At 42.2% G+C, this 27,985-nt stretch overlaps 2 protein-coding genes across 10 annotated transcripts in view; both read right to left on the minus strand.

The window, feature by feature from the left end:
• The window catches only part of CFAP298 (cilia and flagella associated protein 298), a 14,466-nt gene extending 12,748 nt beyond the window's left edge, over positions 1-1,718 (minus strand). For both annotated transcript variants that reach the window (XM_077293979.1, XM_077293978.1), the window contains exons 1-2: positions 1,596-1,718; positions 442-582 (exon numbers count right to left, since the gene is read on the minus strand). In XM_077293979.1, the coding sequence (XP_077150094.1) occupies positions 442-582; positions 1,596-1,680 (226 nt within the window). In that variant the 5' untranslated portion in view covers positions 1,681-1,718. The remainder of the gene's footprint in view (positions 1-441; positions 583-1,595) is intronic.
• Positions 1,719-10,894: 9,176 nt separating this feature from the next.
• The window catches only part of SYNJ1 (synaptojanin 1), a 74,471-nt gene continuing 57,380 nt past the window's right edge, over positions 10,895-27,985 (minus strand). For 5 of the 8 annotated variants that reach the window (XM_077293981.1, XM_077293983.1, XM_077293985.1 and 2 more), the window contains 3 exons: positions 27,417-27,519; positions 26,304-26,530; positions 10,895-13,221 (listed from right to left, as the gene is read on the minus strand). In XM_077293981.1, the coding sequence (XP_077150096.1) occupies positions 12,436-13,221; positions 26,304-26,530; positions 27,417-27,519 (1,116 nt within the window). In that variant the 3' untranslated portion in view covers positions 10,895-12,435. Of the gene's footprint in view, positions 13,222-24,655; positions 24,680-26,303; positions 26,531-27,416; positions 27,520-27,985 lie in introns of all 8 variants that reach the window. The other 3 variants (XM_077293988.1, XM_077293986.1, XM_077293987.1) reach the window with 2 other exon arrangements.

Here is a 27,985-nt window from a genome sequence, read left to right on the forward strand (position 1 = left end):
AGGAAGAGGAAGAAGGGAGGAGGAGGAAGGAGGAGGAGGAGGAGGAGGAGGAAGGAGGAGGAGAAGAAGAAGAAGAAGAGGAAGAAGAAGAAGAAGAGGAAGAAGAAGGAGGAAGAAGAAGAAGAAGGAGGAAGAAGAAGGAGGAAGAAGAAGAAGAAGGAGGAAGAAGAAGAAGGAGGAAGAAGAAGAAGGAGGAAGAAGAAGAAGGAGGAAGAAGAAGAAGAAGGAGGAAGAAGAAAGAAGAAGAAAGAAGAAAGAAGAAGAAAGAAGAAAGAAGAAAGAAGAAAGAAAGAAGAAGAAAGAAGAAAGAAGAAGAAGAAAGGAGAAAAAAGAAGAAAGGATAAAAAAGAAGAAAAAGAAGGAGAAAAAAAAAGAAGAAAAAAAAGAAGAGATAAAGAATGTTCACTGTTCCCCTAGCATCTTGCAGACGAGTCTTCTCACCGGCACAGATCCTGCTGACTTTCAGTCGTCCGTTGTATATGGAGGTCACCTGCTCAACCAGTAAATTTACAGGAGCGTCAACGGTTGTGTCAAACAAGAACTGGCTCTCGTCTCCATGTTTCACGTGTAATCGCACCATTTCTACAGCATAAAAGAAAAACAAAGCAAACACACAACATCACATGGGAAGAATCACCACTGGAGACTCGTACTGACCGCTCTGCTCATATCTGGGGGAACATCACAATTCAGCTTCAGAACGGGACAATTAAACAGAGGCAGCGGCGCTACGGGGGCTCGAATCTCGCGTCATCCCTCCTCCCTCACAACCAATGACTGAAGTCCTATATGAAAAGTATTAATAGGATTTATATCAATCATTCAATAGTGGGCAGAAGTCACCATCACACACTTCACAAAGAGCTTCTGCAGCAGCAGGACTACCGGATGATTTAGAACACCCTTAAAGGGATTATCCAGGATTAGAAAATAAAACATGGCTGCTTTCTTTCAGAAACAGCACCACCCCTGACCATGGGTTGTATGCAGAATTGCAGCTCATCTCCGGTCAATGAGGCTGTGCTGAGATTCCTGACACAACCCAGGATCCGGGGTGGCGCTATTTCTGAAAGAAAGCGGACATTTTTTTTTTTTAAATAATCCTGGACAACCCCTTTTAATTAAGAGTAGGGGTCATTATCCCACATATCTGTGTCTTCTCCAGCTGGAGGGAGAACTACAACTCCCAGCATGCCATGCAGGCTGCCCTTCATAGTAATATACAAATGATAAATATTCAGATCACTGACGCCAGGGGGCCTGGACCTGATACACGCCAGCTGTCAGGGCATGCTGGGAGTTGTAGTTCCACAGTAGCTGGAGCACAGTCAGTTTCAGACCTCTGGCCTCACACAATAGCAGAAAATAGAACTTAAGACAGAAAATTCCTTTAATCCAGAATTACTGGGTCAAATACGTATCAGATTATCAGACATACTACAATTACAGATCAACTACAACTCCCATCAGGCTCTATAAAGCTGGTGAGACGGCAAAACGCGCTCATCCACCTGGCGGGATCATAGTTCCACAAGAGGGCGGCTGCTGCCTTCTATCGTGCGCACATAGACTATACATGTACATGTAGTGCTCACCTGCAGTTCCGAGCTCCTGCCTGGCCTGCGGACTGCTACACACTGAACTTCCGGAGCATGTTTCTACGGAGACGACTATCAACATCCGGCACCAGGGAGGGACCTGTAACAGCCTCAGGTCCAGAAGCCACACCTCTTATCGCTGATTGGATGGTTCTCTTTCCCTGATGCAGTGGATAGTAGTTGATTGGTTTAGAGCGTGTGACGTCACCAGCTGTCGCTCGCTGTAGAGTACACCTTCCCTGCAGGTTGTTTAGCCACGACCCCACAGTTACTCAGTGCAGCTGTTGCTCCCTGTTATCAGCCAGTGGCTGCTGTGGCTACCTGACATGGAGTTTCCTTTTAAGGATTATTTTACTTTTCTGTTGTAGCTTTTACCAAGTAATGCACTGAATGAGGAGAAGAAAAATTACAAGAGAGTTAAAATGGTGGGAAAAAAATGTAACGGAGTTATTTTTTTTAACCCCTTCAAGTTGCGGCCCTTTTTCGTGTTTGTTTTTCGCTCCCCTCCTTCCCAGAGCCATAACTTTTTTTATTTTTCCGTCAATATGGCCATGTGAGGGCTTATTTTTTGCGGGACGAGTTGTACTTTTGAACGACACCATTGGTTTTACCATGTCTCTTACTAGAAAACGGGAAAAAAATTCCAAGTGCGGTGAAATTGCAAAAAAAGTGCAATCCCACACTTGTTTTTTGTTTGTTAGGTTCCCTAAATGCTAAAACTAACCTGCCATTATGATTCTCCAGGTCATTACGAGTTCATAGACACCTAACATGACTAGGTTATTTTTTATCCAAGTGGTGAAAAAAAATTCCAAACTTTGCTTAAAAAAAAATAAAAAATGCCATTTTCCGATACCTGAAGAGTCTCCATTTTTCGTGATCTGGGGTCGGGTGAGGGCTTATTTTTTGCGTGCCGAGCTGACGTTTTTAATAATATCACTTTTGGGCAGATACGTTCTTTTGATCGCCCGTTATTGCATTTTAATGCAATGTCGCGGTGACCAAAAAAACCTTAATTCTGGCGTTTCTAATTTTTTTCTCGCTACGCTGTTTAGCGATCAGGTTAATGCTTTTTTTAATTGATAGATCGGGCGATTCTGAACTTGGCGATACCAAACACGTGTAGGTTTGATTTTTTTTAAATTGTTTTATTTAGCATGGGGCGAAAGGGGGGTGATTTAAACTTTTATATTTTTTATATTTTTTTCATATTTTTAAAAACATTTTTTTTTTACTTGTGCCATGCTTCAATAGCCTCTATGGGAGGCTAGAAGCTGGCACAACTTGATCGGCTCAGCTACATAGCAGCGATCATCAGATGCAAATGCAAAGTGGGCACAGCGGTTTTTGTTTTCCATAGGGTAACATTGTATTGTACCCTGCATGGAAAACTGCTGCGGATCCGCAGCAAAAACCGCAAAGTGTGAACATAGCCTTATGGTGACGGCAGAGTGAACGTGGCCTCTGCTGTTTATTTTCGGGAGTGGACGCCTACTGGAGGCAGACACTCAGGTGTAGTAGTAGACGGGGTCCCAGTGTCCGCCTCCTGTAGGCGTACGTTCCAAAAATAAGTGCATGGCCGAGCTCACGTTCACTCTGCCCTCACCGTTCCAGTCTATTGGCCTGGACCGTTTTAGGGGGGGATTTTGGACGTATTCCCTGATGGGGACACAGAACGCAATGAGAAAGCATCCTTACATAACACTTTGTTGCCCCCGATTCATTAAATAGCTTTCCACAGTTTTAAGGTGTTCACATTTCTCGGCAAGTCACAAAATGTTTCAGAAAAAATTCCTCAACATTTGGCTTTTTTTACCCCAATCGCGACACGTTACGTCAAAGTGGGACGGAACTGGAATAGGACAGGACATGGTGACGCCTGACTGACACACTCATCAGAGTAACATTTCTGGCAAGAGCACACGCCAATGTAAGATACGTCAAATACATTAAGAGGTGAACTTTTGTGCAAAAAGCAAATCGGAGCAACAGTTTCATTTTTTTTTTTTTTTTTTTAGAGGTATGGTCACGAAACTCAGCATTAATCCATGACTTGTCCCTCTACAGTTCTGCAATTCAACTCCGGTTTTCTTCCAGTAAGGACTCATTCACATCAGGTTTTTTTCTCGTACATGAAAAAAAAAAAAAAAGGTTTCTCCACTTAACAGTCCATGACCATCAGTCCGTACTCAGATGGCATCCAAGTGAACAGCAATCTTCACGTCTGACCACAGATTGCCCATTGACCACTCCAGAACATTTATACTTTTCCCCTTAGGGTATGTGCACACGTTGCGGATTTCCTGCGGATCCGCAGCGTTTTTTGCGGCGCAGAAACGCTGCAGATCTGCAAGCGATTTACAGGGCAGTGTAAATCAATGAGAAAAAAAACCCCGCTGTGCTAATGGTGCTAAAAATTCCGTGCGGAAATGCTGCGGATTAAAAGAAGTAGCATGTCACTTCTTTTTTGCGGATCTGTAGCGTTTTTGTACCCATTCCATTATAGAAATCTGTAGGGGTAAAAAACACAGTAAATCCACAAAAAAATCCGCACCTGCGTTTTCTGCCAAGAGATGCAGAATCCGCACCAAAAATTCCTAAGCCTAATCCGCAACATGTGCACATAGCTTTAAACCACTCAAGTGTTGCTGTAGCAGTATGCTTTGGGTCATTGTCTTGTTGGAAGGTGAACCTCCGTCCCAGTCTCATATCACTGACAAACAGGTTTTGCTCAAGAATATCCCTGTGTTTCACACCATCTATCTTCCCCTTGACTCAGACCATTTTCCCTGTCCTTGCTGTCGAAAAGAATCCCCACAGCATGATGTGGCCACCACCATGTTTCACTGTGGGAATGGTGTTCTCGGGTGATGAGCCGTGTTGGTTTGGTGCCAGACATAGCGTTTACATTGGTGGCCAAAAACTTCCATTTTGGTCTCATCTGACCACACCAACTTCTGCCATACATTTGGGGAGTCTCCCACTTGTCTTTTGGCAAACTATAACAAGCCTTGTTATTTGTGTGCAGGTAAAAGCTTTTTTCTGCTCACTCTTCCATAAAGGCCACCTCTATGGAGTATACGACTAAGGGCTCCTACTCACTTGTGCGAGACTTGCATGAGTCTCGCACGGCAATACCCGGCGCTGCTGCCGGCACTCAGATCGGAGCGTGCAGCCGCATAGGAATACATGCAGCCGCACACTCCGCTCCTCTGTGCCAGCAGCAGCGCCAGGTATTGCCATGCGAGACTCATCAGAGTCTCGCACAAGTGAGTAGGAGCCCTTATTGTGGCCGTATGGACAGATGCTCCAGTCTCGGCTGCTCCTTCAGGGCTACTTTTGGTCTCTGTACTCCCTCTCTAATCAATGCCCCCCTTGCCCCAGCTGAGTTTTGGTGGGCGGCCCTCTCGGTTTGTTGTGGCACCATGCTCTTTCCATTTGATGATTATGGATTTGATGGTGCTTCGGGGATCATCAGAGATTGGAATATTTTATAATAACCCAACGCTGCCTTGTACTTCTCAACAACTTTGTCCCTGACTTGTTTGCAGATCTCCTGGGTCTTCATGGTGTTGTGTTAGTGGTGCAGCCTCTGCGACCTCTCAGAAAAGGTAAAGTGTATGTACTGACAGACGTGTGACACTTACATTGCACACAGGGGGACGTCCGGTCACTAAGCATGTGACGTATAAAAGGGATCAGTAGTAGCAGTCTGGGATTGAATAAAAAATAACCTTTAATAAGTTCCTCTAAAAAAAAAACTTTCAATATACAAATAATTTATAGATCAAAAACAAAAAAGTCCACTAAATATCAAAGAGGCCCATAAAGTTTGGGCAACACTTCTTTGAATACTAACTGACAAAACCTTATTTCTTGAGCACCATAATCAGTAGATAGGCCCCCGCATGTCGGGACGCATAAGTTAGGACTGTTGTATATGGAGACAGTTGTATACCCTTTAGGGAGCTAGATACCATAAACTATATACAGCTTCTAATCTTTTGAACATGGAAATAATCTAAAATAGTACTTTTTTTGATATTTGGTAACAATTTTGTCCGTTTCTTGTGCCTCTTTAAGGCAGCAAATAATGAAAATTTAGATTTTCTGTGGCAGATGTTATAGCACCATCTACTAGTAAATTTTGATATTTCATGAAATGCACTAAGCACTTTATTATGGCAGTAAATAAATAATGAAAATTTAGATTTTCTATAATTTTAAATTGATGTAGTAGATGTTATAGCACCATTCAGTGATAAATTTTGATATTTCATGAAATGTATTGATATGCACTGAGCACTTTATTTCTAACCAAATTTTTGCTGCATTATCTATCTGCCATATTTAACAAATTTGAGTGAATTAATCTGCTAAATTTTATGCCATTTGTGGACCTCTGTTTTTCCAGTGACCTATTTTGGAAAAATTTGTAATATTTTATGTGATAAATTAATAAAAACTAATACAGTTTTATAAATATTGGGTTGTGATCACTTCTTAAACATTTCTTGAGCCCCATCTAATGATTATGGTGCTCAAGAAATAAGGTTTTGCCAAATAATTTATAGTGCACACGTGCAAAACAAAAGTAGTACAAATATGGACCAAAAAGCGGTATACCGCCATATATCTTTACATATGGTATTGACAACCATATACCGTCTTTTCTACACGATTTTTCAAAAATACAGTCTTGTTAGCGTGTATGGGAGTGTATTGGGTCTCAGGTGTATCCCATGGGTATCAAAAGTTAATTTATTTTAGTTCTTCAATACATAAAGTGAAACTCATATTATATAGAGTCATTACAAACAGAGTGATCTATTTCTAGTGTTTATTTCTGTGAATGTTGATGATTATGGCTTACAGCCAATGAAAATGCAAAAGTCATTATCTCAGTAAATTAGAATACTTTATAACACCAGCTTGAAAAAATGATTTTAAAATCTGAAATACTGGTCTATACTGAAATGTATGTTCAGTAAATGCACTCAATACTTGGTCAGGGTTCCTTTGGCATCAATTACTGCATTAATGCGGCGTGGCATGGAGGCGATCAGTCTGTGGCACTGCTGAGGTGTTATGGAAGCCCAGGTTGCTTTGATAGCAGCCTTCAGCTCGTCTGCATTGTTGGGCCTGGTGTCTCATTTTCCTCTTGACAATACTCCATAGATTCTCTATGGGGTTAAGGTCAGACGAGTTTGCTGCCAATCAAGCCCAGTGATACTGTTTGTAAACCAGGTATTGGTACTTTTGGCAGTGTGGACAGGTGCAAAGTCCTGCTGGAGAATGACATTTCCATCTCCAAAAAGCTTGTAGGCAGAGGGAAGCATGAAGTGCTCTAAAATTTCCTGGTAGACGGCTGCGCTGACTTTGGTCTTGATAAAACACAGTGGACCTACACCAGCAGATGACATGGCTCCCCAAACCATCACTGATTGTGGACACTTCACACTAGACCTCCAGCAACTTGGATTGTGGCCTCTCCACTCTTCCTCCAGACTCTGGGACCTTGATTTCCAAGGTCTGGTGTGATGGTTTGGGGTAACCATGGGCCACAGCACTTTCCCGTGTGCTGGCGCCAGCTCAGTTACAAACTCCGCACCACATTATACCTCATTCTTCCCATTCACAAGTGCAGGCAGCATGCAAAGTATGCAATCTACATTCATGGATGGGTTATTCACAGTATAACAGGAGAACAGCCATTTTATTTATAAAAGTTTTATGACGTTATTCAATTTTTTATTGGGAGACCCCCTTTAAATCCCATTAGGTAGTGAAAATAATGAAAGAATCAGTTTCTATTCAGTCTTTTTTATTTCAACATCACTCCACGTATTTCACAGGACAGTGCACGGGTTACATTGTACTGATAATGTAATACTGCGGATAGATCCTGTCAGTATATAATCTCATACACAGAAGCCATGGGACAGACATGGAATTCATCACATGTACCACAGGTCAGAACACAACACCCCCAATATCCTTAGCGGTGGAGAATAGAGATTGGATCAGTAACGTATCCATAGTACGATGGATAAGGCAGAATGGGGAGGAAAGACGCCATTTGTGCCTGTATAATGCAGGCAACTTTATTTATTTAGGTACAGAAATTAAATTTTTTTACACCATAAATCAGCACAAGAACCATTTCCGGTAGACACTAGAGCGGCAGTCCCTCAAAAGAAGGATCAATATAGGGCGTCTAGTATGGGTTTAAAGTAGAACGGTCACAGAGGAAAAATTATATATACTTATTTTAATTTATTATTTTCCCCAAGTACATGCCTAATTAAAAAAGGTTACGAAATTTAAAGAATTACCCCCAGAAACAGCGCCTTTATCCGTCTACAGGTTATATCTGGTATTGCAGCTCAACCCTTTTCAAGAAATAATAACCAAGCTGCAACACCAGCCACATCCTGCACACAAGTGTGGCGCTGTTTTAGGGTAGAAGCCGTGTTTTTATTTTTTTTCCTTATCTTGGACAATTCCTTTAAAAATCGAGAAGCACCGCCAACAATCCAATATGAGCAGGACCGAAGATGCCAATGTTTATAGAAGTCAGGTAACACATACATATATGGCCATTCACACACTGACGACGATATATTAAATAAATACGTACAGAATGTACAATAGTCATAGGATTACAGAACGTCATTCTAGATAGAAGCCCCGCTCTCTAGAAGCATCAATGCAATTTGCTTTTCCAGAAAATATACAAGATAGAGTCACAATATAAAATACATTTTCCCTTGCCCTCCCTTATACTATGCTCTGGAAGTCAAAATATGGCCTTAAAAATCTAGCGAATATATTAAATATTTCTTCCATGCTAGTATATATGTAAAAAAAAAAAATCTAATGTGCTGGGGAGGCCTAAAAGTCAGTAGGCCTCACTCGTCGCCTAGTTGAACCTAGCAACCAATCAGAGTGCTGCTTTCATTCTTCCAGAGCAGTGTAAGTGAATGTAAGCTGTGCTCTGATTGGTTGCTATGGGCAACCTTGCCTGGTTTTCTTTTTAGAGTAGATAAACATGGCCTATAGGTTTTGGCTTTCTACCTGAAGCTTGTTTATTAGGATTATACATTGACAATTTTGAGAAAAGATCGTGTTGCGACAAGTCAATATACTTTTAATCAAGCATTTCACCCTTAAAAAAATAAATAAAATCGGCCATATCTGTAGAATTGCTAAAAATGCTATAAGGGCTGTTCTGCAGTTTGGAAAAGTTGAGCGATGACAATTTTGGTTTCAGAATTCAACTAATTAAACTAATGTCACCCACTTTTCCCAAATCTACCTAGTATTTACCACAGCAGCTTTTGTTTTGATTTTTTTAATATGGCAGCCATAATGGTGCACCTGTAGCACGGACCAGCCGTGGGTTTCCAGACATGAACTTGACAGACTAATATATGGCTATGAGGCTATCATTTTGGGAGAACCACAGCTGGTCCATGCTTCGACTCATTAAACCAAGTATGGACCGCAAGGTACGTATAGAGTATTGCGAGTGTTCGAGCGCCATGCTTAAGGTCCCCGCTGTTAGACAGCCATTAAACATGTGGGGATTGCCTGCCACACATAGTAATATGGTAGCCATGTTGGCTATGGTATTATCGTGCCTGGCAGGCAATGCCCGATATCTCGAACATGGCGCTAGAGCACCTGAGCCACTCGATACGCACCCACTCGAGTGGTGAGGACGCTCGCTCATCACTAATCTTCATATATACATATATACTTTTGAGGCCGTTAAGATGGGGGCTAGGAGACCTGCAGCTGGTGTCTGAAAATGCAGAAGGGGGAGGGAAACCCACCTGAAGAGTGCTGTCCCTCACAACGATTTCTTAAAAAGTGGATGCCAGCTAAAATAACATGGCCGCTGCACTTTCCCACACCCCCGCAGCCGCCATAACAAACACTAAGCAGTTTTTAGCAAAGTGTCAATAGCGGATTGCACTGCGGTGACTTTCATATTATCATCCAAATTTCCCATAAACAGAAATAACCAGGTAAAACTTTTTACACTTGAAAGGGAACTTCATCCCCCCCATAACCCCCTACATAGGGTAGAAATGCTCTTTCATCACATATGCACTGTCCTAGATGGGAAACCTGTGCAGGAATGTATTTACCCATCCGCCCCATAAATACAGCATATTATTATAATTTTGGAACATATTACACATTCACACCTGTAAATTGAATTCACTACTGTCTAGAAAAAAAAACACACATAATTTGGACCAGACAACCATACAGTGTACTTATATAAACTACTTTCTAGGTTTAGGATATATAGTGTATTTATCCAGTGCCGTATGCATATTACATAGGATGACCGCGTGTTATAAAAGCCCATACGTACGCACTCAACTTTCACCAGAGGCAGCCATATTGTGGCCAACCAAGCAATCAGTCAGCGGTGAATATCGGCTTAACCTCTAAATTTGCGCAGTTGGCGAAGGCTTAGAAGCTCGAAACTGGAATTATGGATGTTTTAGCACAAGCGGATGATTATGTGAGGCAGGCACAGTACAGAAGCTCAGTAATAGAAAAGGTTTTGAAACGTGATGAGAATTAAAGTGCATCATACTTATATGCGCCGCGCCCCGATACATACACGTCAGGTGGAGACCACCGGGAGCAAATTGTGTCATTACAGCCAGTTTCATCTAGACAAGTAAAGCAGTGTAAAATGGGAAACTGACAAAGGGATTAGTAATGGTTTCCCAGAAGTGATGGGTTTTGGAGACTCTTCCAAAGTGGTGCAAAACAGCAGCGGTTATACATAATGTCCCCCCATATAACGTGGAGAAATAGCAATGCAGCTGTCATAGCGGCTGATCAAACTAGTTACTATGGGCAATTGGTCAATATTTTCTCTGCACGAGACAGATGTCATAAATTGATGCCAAGGAAATGTTAACGCATTACGTACAACAACCAATCAGAGTCAACAATTTTTTTTTTTTCCCCCATGGCTTGTCGAAAAATAAAAGTATTTTATACAATGGCCTATAAATCCATCGTGGGTAACCCTGAGTGCAGTCCTAAGGTAAATGCATTCACTAGAGTAAATCACTTTGAGAATATTTCATAGATTTCCACTTTAAATAGTCTACAGACGAAGTTACAGGTCCGTACTAGGTTCCCTGTTAAGAGGAGGAAAAAACTTGTAAGTCACCATATTCGATTATTGCAAAGTTTCTAGAGCCGATTCATTAGTTTGTGCCAGAAAACTGGTGTGAAAATTTTGCAAACGACTGCAAATTGACGTGCTTTGCCAAATTTTTGAAAATTGGAAGAAACTTCGCAGGAGGGGACTGGTCCAAAAATTGCACCAAGTTCATTAAGAGGCTTGAAAGACAATTCTGCTTTAATTTACACATCTTCCTCCATTTGTGATATACAAATGCCAGTCTTGATGAATCTGCCCTTAAGAAAACATTGATGTCGTGGTGTGACTCACCAGCGCTCCCATACTATGAATTTTAGTAGTATATGAAAAGTTTGTTTTGTAAAGAAATACAGATTACCGTATTTTATTTCCGACTACAATGCTTATGCCAGAGGTAGATAACATGTCCTATCTCAAAGCCTATTCTCTGCCATGTCATTATACTGCAAATGTTATATATGGCAATGTCAAATATTAAACCGGACATAGGCAACGCTCCTAAATTTACGCCCGTGCAATGCATAACTATTCATGGCTGCTTCTTATGAATAAGCCAAATAATGTCAATTTCATCCTATTTTACCTAGCACCTATAGCTGTAGATATACCACCAGACTTTTAAACTACTGTCAAAATTATAGTACGGGATGCCGAAGTGGACTTGCAAGCTTATCTTTACAAACATGTGAGGCCGAGATTTCGCCCTGCTGCAGATGGGCATGGGTGCTGGCATCATAGGTATGGATAAATGCATTGGTCAGAGATTGTGCAGACATTAGTTGGAACAAAGCCTAAATGTGATTACAATGTGGGATTAATGCCCGATATCTTTAAAGACCATACAAGCTTTACCTGGAGTCTTATGTTGCCAGGGTATCTTGGAAAAGGCATTGGGTGGTGGTGCATGGGCACATGTTTCTGCACCATTCGATGTATCACACACAATCCACCCAAAACGATATATCAGATATGCTATGCTTGGACCCATTACTACGATCGCTCAAAAATCACTCACCAATAAATCATCATCTGTTCATCTAACCTACAGTAAAGTCTCCCACGTATTTGGTTCCTATTTAAATTTGCCTTTCTTTCCTGGCAATAAAGTGGTTTACCTGTAACTGCAGCAAATTTAAAGCATACAATGATAATAATAGTTTCCTACTAAAAACAAACAAAAAAAACAGCAAGGGACCCTGCAAATTCGACAATCCCCCAATAACACAACAGTACCCTTAAAAGCATTTTTCAAATGGACTAAGCAGTATCTGGAGCATAGCATATGCTCACTTTTTTTTCGCTCTCTACACTCTCAGTCAGCATTTTAAGAACTGGAAGACCTCCTAAGTGGCATTTTCGAGGACCCTTGCACCCACTTTGATAGGGTGTCATAGAAGTAAGCCAACGTTCTATCCAGATAGCTTCAATTTGAATGGCTTTATACAGAGCATGCAAATTCGCAATAAAAAAAAAAAAAGTTCAAAAAATAAAGTCACATTTGAAATGTTGTCCAGATAATCAGGAAATATAAGATATTAAATAGTGGTTCGGGGTGAGTTTACATTAGGTAGCCAGGTCATTCTTCGATCAGGTCATCATATTGCACACCAGAGAAAGTCAGTAGTAACGTTTCAGTTATCGGTCTGCAAAATCAAAACTTTGAGAGAAGTTTGCAGACATCTTGGTAGAAGGCGGTTCGAGTTTTGTCCTTAACGGGATGCGTGGAGGGGGTGGCGGCTTTCTTAAAGACGTAGTAAGTGAAGATCCCGCTGGGAGAGTGTTCCAGTTGCTGTCGAATCCAGACTTCTGGGAAGGGTTTAGTAAGGAGAGTCCATCAAGTTCCACTCCATTGCTGGGCAGTGACCTGTTTGTAATAATGTTGGTTTCTTCAAAAGTTACCCAACCTTTAGAATTTGGGCCTGGCATCGTGGAAAAGTTGTGAGGCAAGGAGAGACTTTTTTCTGCTGGACCCACTGTAAACATTGGCTTGCTTTGAAGCAACTCGGGTTGGCTAACAGAATGAGTCTGATCAAATATATCGGTCTGCAAAAACGCTGCAGTGGTGGTCTGGGTGGTAAATGGGTTTGCAGGTCCTGCTGACCTTTCTGTACATGGGTTTGCCGTGTGCGAGGTGTTGGTGCTCTTGAGGAATGGGTTGGGCGATTTCCTCAGACTGTCCCGAGACCCGCAGCGGGCCGGGATCGGAGGGGGAGCAGTAAGCATGCAATTCATATTATTCAGCAGAGGAAGATTATTTGCCGATGAAGAAGGCAACGGTATTGTCTCCTTTGGGATTAATGATGGTGGCGATATGTGTACGGGCACCGGCAGCTTTGAAATGGGAGGTTGTTCGAATGCCAAGTCCACAAATGGATCATTGTTAAGGTGACTTTTAAAGCCACCGACTTCATTAGATCGTTTCTGTAAGAAAGAACAACAAAAAGTGTGGAGATTAGAGGATACTGAAGAATACATGTAATAAGTCATCTATATCCAACACGGAAATGAGCAAGATGGAAAACAGTCATCCAAAAAAATAAAGTACATCCTATATACCAAGATGCCACCATTCACTGGCTACAGAAATGAAAAGATCTACCAACCCACATGAAATGTCTTTGTTTTTGACGTTCTTTGACTACCTCATGCAATATTCATGCAAGACCTGGGATGAGAATCCAAAAAGCTTTGGGTGGTCCGACCGTTAAAAAGGCAAAGACGAGAAGTGACTTTTCCCATAGAAAGGAACCGCTGCAGCTTGATTGCTTCCTTTCATCTAAATCTTACTGTCACATCCATAGACAATGATATAAAACATGAACGATGTTGTATGGGACCATTTCTTACTAAAATTACCGGGGTGGAGGGAGGGTGGATGAGCCCATAAACATTACAAACAACATCTATGCTTTGGTTTAAGGATATGAGACACAAAGTAACTAGATCTATGTATATGACCAATTTGGAGATTCTTGCAGAAATCCTTTTTCTTAGTGACGCACACCATATATTTTGTGAATGAGCAGATACAAAGTCCAGTTGGACCCCATAGGCTCGCTGCCCGCTCTACCTACAGAATATGAGCTGCCGGAGACCTGTACAGTACAAACCCTTACATAGTATCACAATCCTTCCTTGTCAAGGCCTTCAACAGTGCACTAGAGCAGTGATTAACCTGTGTATACTCTGCTGACTAAGTCCCAGACTACACAGTAAAGCAGACATGTGAAATGAGGAAATGTCAGGATATTACATCTGCTTTTACACGGTCACTGCTCCCGCTCCACTGCACACACTGACACAAGGCATCAATCAGTGCTGATGCTGCTGTAATCGCAAGCTTTGGCTTTTCTAATTAGCAAACTGATGTATGATATTCAAATTACTTCAGGTCTCCATTTATGTCATTATTGAACCTGATGACAAAAAAAAAAGGAAGAAATAATCTCCTGGTCTGCCTCATATTGCATGTGTAACTAAATTAACGTCTTAAATGGGGTGTCCACTACTTGGTACGTGGTCCTAAAAATAAAGAAAAAAACAACAACACATTTATCTATCAGACTCCTCTTCTCCTTGGTACTTCTGCGAGACAGGAGACCGACCTGGGACTCCTGAAGCAGTTAGGAGGATCAGTGGCAGTCTGGTAGGAGAGCATTTTTTTTAATATTTTTTTTTTAACCCCTTCATGACCTAGCCTATTTTGGCCTTAATGACCTTGCCGTTTTTTGCAATACTGACCAGTGTCCCTTTATGAGGTAATAACTCCGGAACGCTTCAACGGATCCTAGCGATTCTGAGATTGTTTTTTCGTGACATATTGGGCTTCATGTTAGTGGTAAATTTAGGTCGATAATTTCTGAGTTTATTTGTGAAAAAAACGGAAATTTGGCGAAAATTTTGAAAATTTCGCAATTTTCACATTTTGAATTTTTATTCTGTTAAACCAGAGAGTTATGTGACACAAAATAGTTAATAAATGACATTTCCCACATGTCTACTTTACATCAGCACAATTTTGGAAACAAATTTTTTTTTTGCTAGGAAGTTATAAGGGTTAAAATTTGACCAGTGATTTCTCATTTTTACAACAAAATTTACAAAACCATTTTTTTTAGGGACCACCTCACATTTGAAGTCAGTTTGAGGGTTCTATATGGCTGAAAATACCCCAAAGTGACACCATTCTAAAAACTGCACCCCTCAAGGTGCTCAAAACCACATTCAAGAAGTTTATTAACCCTTCAGGTGTTTCACAGCAGCAGAAGCAACATGGAAGGAAAAAATGAACATTTAACTTTTTAGTCACAAAAATGATCTTTTAGCAACAATTTTTTTATTTTCCCAAGGGTAAAAGGAGAAACTGGACCATGGACGTTGTTGTCCAATTTGTCCTGAGTACGCTGATACCTCATATGTGGGGGTAAACCACTGTTTGGGCGCACGGCAGGGCTCGGAAGGGAAGGAGCGCCATTTGACTTTTTGAATGAAAAATTGGCTCCAATCTTTAGCGGACACCATGTCGCGTTTGGAGAGCCCCCCGTGTGCCTAAACATTGGTGCTCCCCCACAAGTGACCCCATTTTGGAAACTAGACCCCCAAAGGAACTTATCTAGAAGCATAGTGAGCACTTTAAACCCCCAGGTGCTTCACAAATTGTTCCGTAAAAATGAAAAAGTACTTTTTTTTCACAAAAAAATTATTTTAGCCTCAATTTTTTCATTTTCACATGGGCAACAGGATAAAATGGATCCTAAAATTTGTTGGACAATTTCTCCTGAGTACACCAATACCTCATATGTGGGGGTAAACCACTGTTTGGGTGCACGGCAAGGCTCGGAAGGGGAGGCGTGCCATTTGACTTTTTGAATGGAAAATTAGCTCCAATCGTTAGCGGACACCATGTCGCGTTTGGAGAGCCCCTGTATGCCTAAACATTGGAGCTCCTCCACAAGTGACCCCATTTTGGAAACTAGACCCCCCAAGGAACTTATCTAGATGCATAGTGAGCACTAATAACCCCCAGGTGCTTCACAGAAGTTTATAACGCAGAGCCGTGAAAATAAAAAATAATTTTTCTTTCCTCAAAAATTATTTTTAGCCCAGAATTTTTTATTTTCCCAAGGGTAATAGGAGAAATTGGACCCCAAATGTTGTTGTCCAGTTTGTCCTGAGTACGATGATACCCCATATGTGGGGGTAAACCACTGTTTGGGCGCACGGCAGGGCTCGGAAGGGAAGGCACGCCATTTGGCTTTTTGAATGGAAAATTAGCTCCAATCATTAGCGGACACCATGTCACGTTTGGAGAGCCCCTGTGTGCCTAAACTTTGGAGCTCCCGCACAAGTGACCCCATTTTGGAAACTAGACCCCCCAAGGAACTAATCTAGATGTGTGGTGAGCACTTTGAACCCCCAAGTGCTTCACAGAAGTTTATAACGCAGAGCCATGAAAATAAAAAATAATTTTTCTTTTCTCAAAAATGATTTTTTAGCCCAGAATTTTTTATTTTCCTAAGGGTAACAGGAGAAATTGGACCCCAAAAGTTGTTGTCCAGTTTCTCCTGAGTATGCTGATACCCCATATGTGGGGGTAAACCACTGTTTGGGCATATGCCGGGGCTCGGAAGGGAAATAGTGACGTTTTGGAATGCAGACTTTGATGGAATGGTCTGCGGGCATCATGTTACGTTTGCAGAGCCCCTGATATGCCTAAACAGTAGAAACCCCCCACAATTGACCCCATTTTGGAAACTAGACCCCCCCAAGGAACTTATCTAGATGTGTGGTGAGCACATTCAACCCCCAAGTGCTTCACAGAAGTTTACAACGCAGAGCCGTGAAAATAAAAAATCATTTTTCTTTCCTCAAAAAAGATGTTTTAGCAAGCAATTTTTTATTTTCACAAGGGTAACAGGAGAAATTGGACCCCAATATTTGTTGCCCAGTTTGTTGTGAGTGTGCTGGTACCCCATATGTGGGGGTAAACCACTGTTTGGGCGCATGTCAGGGCTCGGAAGGGAAGTAGTGACATTTGAAATGCAGACTTTGATGGAATGGTCTGCGGGCATCACGTTGCATTTGCAGAGCCCCTGATGTGCCTAAACAGTAGAAACACCCCACAAGTGACCCCATTTTGGAAACTAGACTCTCGATGGAACTTATCTAGATGTGTGGTGAGCACTTTCAACCCCCAAGTGCTTCACAGAAGTTTATAACGCAGAGCCCTGAAAATAAAAAATAATTGTTCTTTCCTCAAAAATTATGTTTTAGCAAGTAATTTTTTATTTTTGCAAGGGTAGCAGGAGAAATTGGACCCCAACAGTTGTTGCCCAGTTTGTCCTGAGTACGCTGGTACCCCAAATGTGGGGGTAAACCACTGTTTGGGCGCACATTGGGGCTTGGAAGGGAGGGAGCACCATTTGACTTTTTGAACGCAAGATTGGCTGGAATCAATGGTGGCGCCATGTTGCGTTTGGAGACCCCTGATGTGCCAAAACAGTGGAAACCCCTCAATTCTAACTTCAACACTAACCCCAACACACCCCTAATCCTAATCCCAACCGTAGCCATAACCCTAATCACAACCCTAACCCCAACACACCCCTAACCACAACCCTAACCGCAACACACCCGTAACCCTAATTCCAACCCTAACCCTAATCCTAACCCTAATCCCAACCCTAACCCTAATCCCAACCCTAACCACAACTGTAACCCCAACACACCCCTAACCCTATCCGTAACCCTAACCACAAGCCTAATCTTAACCCTATTTCCAACCCTAGCCCTATTTCCAACCCTAACTCTAATTCCAACCCTAACCCTAAGGCTATGTGCCCACGTTGCGGATTCGTGTGAGATTTTTCCGCACGATTTTTGAAAAATCTGCAGGTAAAAGGCACTGCGTTTTACCTGCAGATTTACAGCAGATTTCCAGTGTTTTTTTGTGCGGATTTCACCTGCGGATTCCTATTGAGGAACAGGTGTAAAACGCTGCGGAATCCGCACAAAGAATTGACATGCTGCGGAAAATACAACGCAGCGTTTCTGCACCGAATTTTCTGCACCATGGGCACAGCGGATTTGGTTTTCCATAGGTGTACATGGTACTGTAAACCTGATGGAAAACTGCAACGAATTCGCAGCGGCCAATCCGCTGCGGATCCGCAGCCAAATCCGCTGCGGATCCGCGGCCAATCCGCTGCGGATCCGCGGCCAATCCGCTGCGGATCCGCAGCCAAATCCGCACATGCCATAACCCTAACCCTAACCCTACCCGTAACCCTAACCCTACCCCTAACCCTACCCCTAGTTCTAACCCTAACCCTAGTGGAAAACGAAAAAAAAAAAATATATATATTTTCTTTATTTTATTATTGTCCCTACCTATGGGGGTGATAAAGGGGGGGGTTATTTATTATTTTTTTTATTTTGATCGCTGTGATAGAACCTATCACAGCGATCAAAATGTACTTGTAAGAAATCTGCCGGCTGGCAGATTCGGCGGGCGCACTGAGCATGCGCCCGCCATATTGGAAGATGGCGGCGCCCAGCGAGGAGACGTACGGACACCAGGAGGATCGGTAAGTATGAAGGGGTGGTGGGGGGGTGGATTGGAGCACAGGGGGGGTGATCGGACCACAGGGGGGGTGAATACAAACAAGGAGGGAGCGGACAGGAGGACGGGGGAGCCGGCAGGCGGACGGAGGGGACCGGACCCCATAACGGAGGACTGGGGGGGCGATCGGTGGGTGTGGCGGGGTCACTTAAGTATTTCCAGCCATGGCCGATGATATTGCAGCATCGGCCATGGCTGGATTGTAATATTTCACCAGTTTTTTAGGTGAAATATTACAAATCGCTCTGATTGGCAGTTTCACTTTCAACAGCCAATCAGAGCGATCGTAGCCATGGGGGGGTGAAGACACCCCCCCTGGGCTGAAGCACCACTCCCCCTGTTCCTGCAGATCGGGTAAAATGGGAGTTAACCCCTTCACCCGATCTGCAGGGACGCGATCATTCCATGACGCATACGCTGCGTCATAGGTCGGATTGGCACAGACTTTCATGACGCAGCGTATGCGTCAAAGGTCGGGAAGGGGTTAAATTCAATAACCATCTTAGGTCCATTGCTAAACTAATAAAAAGTAGTGGACTTCCCCTTTAATGAGGTGTTCCCAATATAACAAAATATCCCCCCATCTATAGGGTAGAGCATAACTTGCTGATCACAGCAAGGTAAAACCGCCGAGACCCCCCCCCAGCGAATATGAGATCGGGGATCTAGTCCCTGTGCTCTGCAGACCCAGTGTTGAATGGAGAGCATGTGCGCATTGCTCAGCCTCCACTCCATTCATTCATTGTTAAAAGGGACTGTCGAAAATAGCAGAATACAGTGCTCCACTTCAACAGCAGTCCCTCAGCATTTCACAGTATCAGCAAAGTGAATAAATCTGAAATCTCATTCACAAGCTGCTTAGTTTTTCTGTGCAGACTTGATCCTGGAAAGCGCTTTTTTTTTTTTTTTAACCCAGCAGCATGTCAAGTTTTTAAGCGTTTTTGCAGTGTTATTTTTATCCAATCAGATAAATAGGAAAAAAAAAAGAAAAAAACAACAAGTTTTACAGCAGAAAGAAAAACACCACACCCACAGTGAAGAATGGTGGAGGCAGCATTATGCTTTGGGGCTATTTATTGGTAGCTGCAACTGGGGCTTTAGTCAAGGTTAAGTTAATTATGAACAGTTCTAAAAGCAGTCCTATTTACAATACATGCAGCGGAGGCAGAGCATGCGCACCTGCACGTCATCCAACATGGGTGTGCAAAGTTTGCTGGTGATCCCAGTAGTCAGATCCGCAAGACATCTCTGATCCTTTAGAGATGGGCGACTTTTCATTTTGGGAACAATTAGATAAATGTAAAACGCAGGACCACATCAATATTGGAATTTGATGACTGCATTAAGACCGTTAATGTCCAATTTTTGCTCATTCATGGATATCAGATGACAAAGCTGGCAATCACCCGTTGTTTGTTAGGCAAGTACTGATTTCTGTAGCAGTAAGAGTTAATATGGTAGAGCAGGCAACAAGTCAGGATAAAGAGTGCAGGACCTCTATTGGCTTTTACACTAGCAATCTATTCGTCTTCGAGACGTCTGTTTAGGTAGACGAGCTACACCAGCTGGTCCAGAGGCTGAGGCTGTAGATGGGGACGGTACATGGATGCGGATACGACCGGGATACAATACTACCAGTGACATGGATACATGTAAATCACCATGAATGACACCAGTGAAATGTACACAGGAGATGTAATGTTTATGTCTACCATAGAAGCGTAGGGGTTTTAGCCTAAGTAAGTGCACATATATTATCCTAACCATTAGGATTGCGTTTTCACTGGGGGAGAAACTTAGCGTTTTACAATACCAACAAATTGAATATTTTTTTTTTCTTCAAATCTACAGCATATCAATTTTTTCAGCATTTTTGAAGTGTTTTTTTTTCCATCTAATCAAATGAAAGGCAAAAAAAAAAGCACGCAAAACACAAGTATTTTTTGCAGCCTTTTTTCCGGCTAACATTCTGCTGTAAAAGTCAAAATCAGAAAGAAAAACCCCACATCCACAGTGAAGAATGGTGGAGGCAAGGAGGTTATGTGTTGCCAAAACCTACATCAAGTCTGCCAAAAAGTATGTGGGAAAACGTGTTATGGACTGACGAGACTAATATTAAACTTTTCATCCATAATTCCAAAAAGTATGCTCAGTTCAAATCACTAAAGGAACACCATACACACAGTGAAGCAGGGTGGAGGAAATATTATGCTTTGGGACCGTTTTTCAGCAGCAGGAACTGGGGATTAGTCAGTCAAGCTTGCGGGAATTATGAACAGTTCCAAATTTTGCATCAAAACCTTCAGACCTCTGCTAAAAAGCTGAAGGTGAAAAGGAATTTCACCTTTTAGCACAGCGACCCTCCAAATGGCCCAGATCTAAATCCAACTGAATCTGTGGGTGACCTGAAGAGGGTGCTGTACACGGGAGATGCCCTAGAAATCTTGACAGTTGTAGAGCTACTACCCGCAAGAGTGGGCAAAGATCACCAGTTCTAGATGTGCTGTACTGATAGACCCCTTAGCCAAAAAGACTGAATGCTGTCATAAATTCAAATGTGGATTCAACAAAAGTAAAGGTGTGCATATTTATGCAACCACATTATTTTAGTGCTTTATATTTCCTTTTCCACCTGAAAAGATGTTTTTTTTTTCAATAGATTTGTACAGAATATGGGCGACGTTAAAAGGTGGAACATGTCCTGAAATTATTCTTCTGGGTATGAGTTTTTTTTTTTCCATAACAAAAACCTGACATTTTAACAGGGGTGCGTAGACTTTCTATATCCACTTTATATGCCTTATTTACAACAGATTGACTGGTATTGATCTATTCCGATCGGGCTGACACAAGAGAACGTTTTTTGTATTGGCCCATGACTAGCACAGCGTGCATAGGGGGTTGACTGGTGCAGCTCTATAGCTAGGCCCTTTTCTTTTGTTCTTGTTTTTTAACTTAAAATTTATGATGAGCGAAAGTTGTTGCTACTCAAGTTTGCATCGGGATGCTCTGGTACTCACCGAGTATCGTGGGTGCTGGAGTGACATTTTCTAATCCACGCCCCACAAGTTTGGCGGCTGTTAGAAAGCCAAAACAAAGCTGTTACAGTGCCATACACAGGCAATCCCCGCATGTTTTTGGCTGTCTAAACATCCGCCAAACTCATGGTGGGGTTTCGCCCAAGCACCAGCGACACTCGGTGTGCGCCCAAGCACCCAATGCAAGCTCGAATAGAGGGCACCTTTTGCTCATCACTACTTAAAATGTACAGTATGTATTTGGTGCTAATATATATATTTTTTTAAAAAATAGTTTCATTAAGAATTTTGCACGGTTTGGCTTTTACAGGCTTTTGTTTCCTTGCACACTCAACTTTGATGTGGTCATAAAATAGCTGAGAGGAGCTTAGAAAAAAATAAAAATAAAGCAAAGTTAAAAACTCATTCTGCAGAAGGCAAACTGTGCCAAATGATTATTTGACATCAACTGAAAAATTATTTTTAACCCCAATACATACATTTAAATAAAAACTAAATTTACCCAAAAGGTGGACAATCCTTTTAAGCACATTGAGGCCGGCCTCACACTAGTGAGTATTACGGACGTATGAGAGGTGCAGAAAATACTGATTGCACACAGCCCAATGATTCTCTATGTCCCAGCTCCTATCTGCCGTATTTTACTGATCCGTATTATACGGTCTTGTACGGCCGTAGAAAATCGCAGCATGCTGCGTTTGTCACCGTATTGCGCAAAAAAATCGCCAATGAAAGTCTATGGGGGCGAGAAAAATACGGATTACACACAGACCATGCGTGCGACTTGCGAGAAATACGCAGCGGTGTTCTATAGAAAAGCCGGCAATTCAGTGCGGTGTACAGTAAAATCACACTGACAGAATAGAATAGATAGATAGATAGAGATAGAATAAAAATATATATATATGTATATATATCTCATACAGTGCTAGATATCATAAAAGCCGGTAATTCAATTGCCGGCTTTTGCTATCTCCTTCCCAAACCCGACAGGATATGAGACATGGTTTACATACAGTAAACCATCTCATATCCCTTTTTTTGGCATATTCCACTCTACTAATGTTAGTAGTGTGTATGGGCAAAATTTGGGCACTCTAGCGATTAAATTAAAGGGTTAAATCGCGGAAAATATTGGCGTGGGCTCCCGCGCAATTTTCTCTGCCAGAGTGGTAAAGCCAGTGACTGAGGGCAGATATTAATAGCCTAGAGGAGGTCCATGGTTATTGGGCCCCCCCTGGCTACAAACATCTGCCCCCAGCCACCCCAGAAAAGGCACATCTGGAAGATGCACCTATTCTGGCACTTGGCCACTCTCTTCCCACTCCCGTGTAGCGGTGGGATATGGGGTAATGAAGGGTTAATGTCACCTTGCTATTGTAAGGTGACATTAAGCCAGGTTAATAATGGAGAAGAGTCAATTATGACACCTATCCATTATTAATCCAATAGTACGAAATGGTTAATAAAACAAATGAAAAGTTCACACGCTCGAGTTCATATGAGGACATCCAGCAGAGGGCGCATCACCGCGACTCAAGGTAACTACAGTACATTCGAAATCTCATGAAAAGAGTAAGAAGACAGCGGCACTCACCATTTTGCTGATCCAAAGTATTTAATCCATGTGTAGATTAATACAGTCTCATGCTGATGAATTACAAGGGAGTGCAGGAGGACGACGGCCGTTTCGTGCGAATAGCACTTCTACGGGTACATTCCCCTGCACTCCATTCATTCCCCGTATGTTTACAGCCACGAGCACAGCTGCTTTAGCAGAGCTCCTGGGTGTAAAATGATTTAACCCCTTCAAATGGATTTAAATCGTGGGACGTGCCAGAACGACGGAAGGTATGGGATATTGTTGATTTTTTATTTTACCTTTTTTACAGAATGAGGGTCTTCAGGTGGATTAAGAGTATAATAAAATATTAAAACACCCTGTGTCTTTATTTCATTAAAGTACTTTGTAATAATGTGTGTGTGTTTTATTAACCATTTTGTACTATTGGATTAATAATGGATAGGTGACATAATTGACGCCTCTCCATTATTAATCAGGCTTAATGTCACCTTACAATAGCAAGGTGACATTAACCCTTCATTACCCCATATCCCACCTCTACACAGGAGTGGGAAGAGAGTGGCCAAGTGCCAGAATAGGCGCATCATCCAGATGTGCCTTTTCTGGGGTGGCTGGGGGCAGATGTTTTTAGCCAGGGGGGGCCCAATAACCATGGACCCTCTCTAGGCTATTAATATCTGCCCTCAGTCACTGGCTTTACCACTCTAAGGGAGAAATTTGCGTGGGAGCCCACGCCAATTTTTTCCGCGATTTAACCCTTTAATTTAATAGCTAGAGCGCCCAAATTTGGCACATACACACTACTAACATTAGTAGTGTGGAATATGCAAAAAAAAAAAAGGATATGAGATGGTTTCCTGTATATAAACCATGTCTCATATCATGTCGGGTTTGGGAAGGAAATAGCAAAAGCCGGCAATTGAATTACCGGCTTTTATGCTAAATCGCGCTGAATTAAATATAAATACAGGATAGATAGAGATATATAGAGAAGATATAGATATAGATAGAGAAAGAGAGAGATACTGTATATATGTTTTAATGAACATTTGAGCACATAAATCCATTAGATGTCGGTTTTGCAAGCCTGCGAGAAAATATCGCAGTACGGATGCCATACGGATTACATACGGAGGATGCCATGCGCAAAATATGCTGCCACACCCTGACTACGGATGACAAACGGATCACTATTTTGAGAACATTTCTGCGTATTACGGCCGTAAAAAACGGACCGTATTTTCATATGCTGAGTGTGAGGCCGGCCTAAAGGTAATTTTTCTTCAAGCAGGAAACCTCTTTAGATGCCGTTAGAGCACGGGCAGGAGTCTGAAGTTGAGTAGTAGAAGTCTAATATACTGGGCTCATTCATACATGTCCACCATGTGTGCTGACGACAGTATCCTGGCACAAACTAACAACAGATCTCGCTGCCAAGAAAAGCGCTCAGATCTTGGAGGAGAATTTAGAGATTCCCAAGAAGTAATAGATTGTCCTTTCTTTATCATGACAGCAAACTGCAGAGGTAATGACGGTTATCCGGATTATCACATGAAAGACGTATGAAGCTAAGGGTGGAATATGGGAAGTAGGGTTAAATTACTGAGGTACCTGTTACCCTGACGGTTGCTCCTGCTAGTGATAAAAAAGACAGATATTAAAGAAAAAAGATGAGAAGAGAGAGATACAGATATACACAACGTAATAAGCTCAACATGCAGATCTGAAATTCCTAAAAAGCCTTAAACCTGTCTATGTCTACCAGTGCAACTGCTTTATACACTGCTCTAAGGCATCTAAAAATCATACTGAAGGAACGCTAAAAATTCTCGATAAAAACAAACTTCCTACGGTTTACTCTATACAGCTCCACTTCAGAACTATATGTCTCCATGGTAACAGACTACAAACAAACAGTGTAGTCTGATCCTGCAGCTGAATTCTACTTTAGCGGGAAGTAGAAGAAAGGTTGGAAGGAATATCACTGCAGGTTTAGACTATGGACACATTTTTCCAGAGAAGCGCCATACATAAAACGGTATATATCTTGACAAAAGATCCATCAAGGGGTATTCCCATCTCCAAGATCCTATCCCAATATGCAGTAGGTATAATATTATTATTATTATTATTATTATTATTAGTACCTCCAATTAGAAATGTAGTATAGTTCTTCATATTTGCCATCTCTTGCCCAATGTCCAGGGCATTGCAGTAGCTCTTAGTGGTCATAACCATGGATACCTAAGCTTCAGCAATGCCCTGCACATGGGGTAAGCAGCATAGCGAATCTGAAGAACTATACTACATTTCTAATTGGAGGCATTTGCTAAAATTATAATAATAATAATAATAATAATAATAATAATAATAATAATAATAATAATATTATTACTACACCTACTACATATAGGGATAGGATTTTGGAGATGGGAATACTCCTTTAAGATATTTTATTCATTTAGATGCATAACACAAGTCCCATCTCTATGGCTGGCTCCCTACAGGTACAGCTAATTTTGACCCTGAAGAATGGTGGATAGTGATGTCCCACCTAACAACCACATTGGAAAAATTGCCTAACAGCGTTTATCATAAGCAACCAGACTGAATTTGTTGCATTACTTGAACATAAAAGGTCAATAGTCTCTTTATTGTCAGCCATGTTTTTTATACTGACTCATATCGTAGTCTCAAAGTGAATGGCTGAGATGCTAAAAACTACCTGTGGACATGGTGGGTAGCATCAGGGGCTCAGCACTGGACGCGGGGAGGGTAAAATACGTTTTTTTAAAGGATTTTGTACCAAGAGACAGGGATTTTCTGAAACTGGAATATTAGGTTGCTTTTTGATAGTTTCCTACACTTCTGTATCATACTTGGAACGTTATAAGTGTTCGTCCTGTGTACAGTTCCAGCCCCATCTCTTAAAATTGATAAATTAATAAATTAAAAGGGGTTGTCTAGAATAAGAAAAACATGGCTACTTTTTTCCTGTCCATAGGGTACATCTGGTATTGCAGCTCAGCCCTATTATAATGAATGGAGCAAAGCTGCAATACCACACACAACCTGATAACACAAGAGGCGCTGTCTGATCCTACACAACCCCAGAATACAATATATACGATAAGTCATGAAGAATAGAAGAGATTCATACAAATGGGCTTCCTCTGCCTAAATGTATGGAGGCTGATAACAGAGAATACAAGTGATAACAGAAAAGCGTTAGCCGTGTCACGGTGAGCAGGTGCCCTACCTCTTGAGAAGGTGCTTCCTCTGAAGGCAGGTTCTGGGCGGAGCGGCTACGAGGCGGTGGTTGTGGAGGAGGGTCTAGACTTTGCGCTGGGGGAGTCTGGGAAGTAGGATGCATCGCTGTGGGTAACAGAGGCTCCGGCAGTTTTTGGCAGGGCGGCTGGGAAGTTGGGCTAGGCTGGAGAGGGGCTGCAAGCTGGGGCTTCAAAGGCTCGGGAAGAGAAGAAATCGCTAAAAGAAGAAAACACAAAAAGGTCAGCAATCACACAAGTCAGTGTCCTTCCAGGAGACAAGCTCAACACGGCATCAGCCCTCCAAATCATTAAGATGGCTTCAATTCAGGGGCCCCTGTGCAAGGGGTTTGGGATGCTCCCTGTATGGCAACCTAGAGATCAGAATATATGAAACACATATACATATATACACATTGTGACAGGGTCACTGGCATGGTATATGAGATATGTGTCACTGCGCATAATGGCATCAGTACGTGTAGTGAGGGTTAAATTAAAGTTGCATACATGGGCTGGTTTTATGTGGACATCTATAGAGTGGGTGGGAAGATGTCCACCTTATCTCCACCTGCAGAGTCCACACAGCCCAGTGCTGATGTGTAACTTTAAGGTTAATGGGCGCAATCTGAGCTGCGGTTACACACAGATGCCGGCGGTGTAACACAATCGGCACTGCTGCGCTTGCCCAGCTACTGAGACCCCTCCATGCTATCGGACCCAAGAGTGGTCATAAAGTTACATTCATAAAGTCCAATTGCACTTAGGGGTTATGGGTTCTCTAAGATTTCGATTTCTTCTCTAGTGAATAGTGAACTACACTACTCTGGCCATCAGGGTAAAACCAAAACCTGACGAGCCAGAACATAAAATCAGATCTGCCACCACACTGCACAATACACCGCATGCTTCATTAAATAGATATTTTAGACTTTGAAAATTCATACTGGAATGGCTTTATAATCCTGGACTGACAGCTCCTCAGTGTCCCTCCTCCCTGCTGCTGCCTAAATCTCACACTGCTCAGTACAAACTGCAGCTGTCTATAAGCAGAGACTGAATACACTTGGGCAGCAGAATTTCATTCTTCAGACGCACGTACGTACCTTTGGCTGGTTCTGCAGCTTTCACTGGTGCCTCAGTATTTGGTCTGGTCTGTGCTTGTCGGGTTTGGGGGACACTAATAACTCCAGCACGTGGAGGTATGATCTAGGGGGAATAATAGCAGTCATATGGTGCGCTTCACATGGGCCACACGTCTAATTGTTATGAATCAGTATGTCCCCATGTAACATGTCCATCTCATAATACTCTAAATTGCCACTTAAGGGGGTTATCCTACGTACAACATTTATCACATTTCTACAGTATAGGAGATAAATGTAGGACTGCTCTTGACCTTCACCCCACTTCTCCGCTAATCCTGAGAACGGGGACCCTGTAGTGTGAATCAAGCATCAGCGATCGGGGGTCTCCGCTGCTCCATTAAGGGTCTATGCCTCCTATAAAACAATGGCGCAGTGACTGCATGTGCATGTGTCTGCAGGACCCCTGTTCTCTGTGTTCTCGGGAGTAGTGTTTATACACCCAGCGATCGTACATTTATCACCTGTGTGTCATTGTTATATGGTGGGTTTGGAACAACATCTTTTTTTTTTTTACTAAGAAGGGTAAG

This window comes from Ranitomeya variabilis, chromosome 3 (genome assembly GCF_051348905.1).
Source record: "Ranitomeya variabilis isolate aRanVar5 chromosome 3, aRanVar5.hap1, whole genome shotgun sequence".
NCBI classification, from domain to species: domain Eukaryota; kingdom Metazoa; phylum Chordata; class Amphibia; order Anura; family Dendrobatidae; genus Ranitomeya; species Ranitomeya variabilis.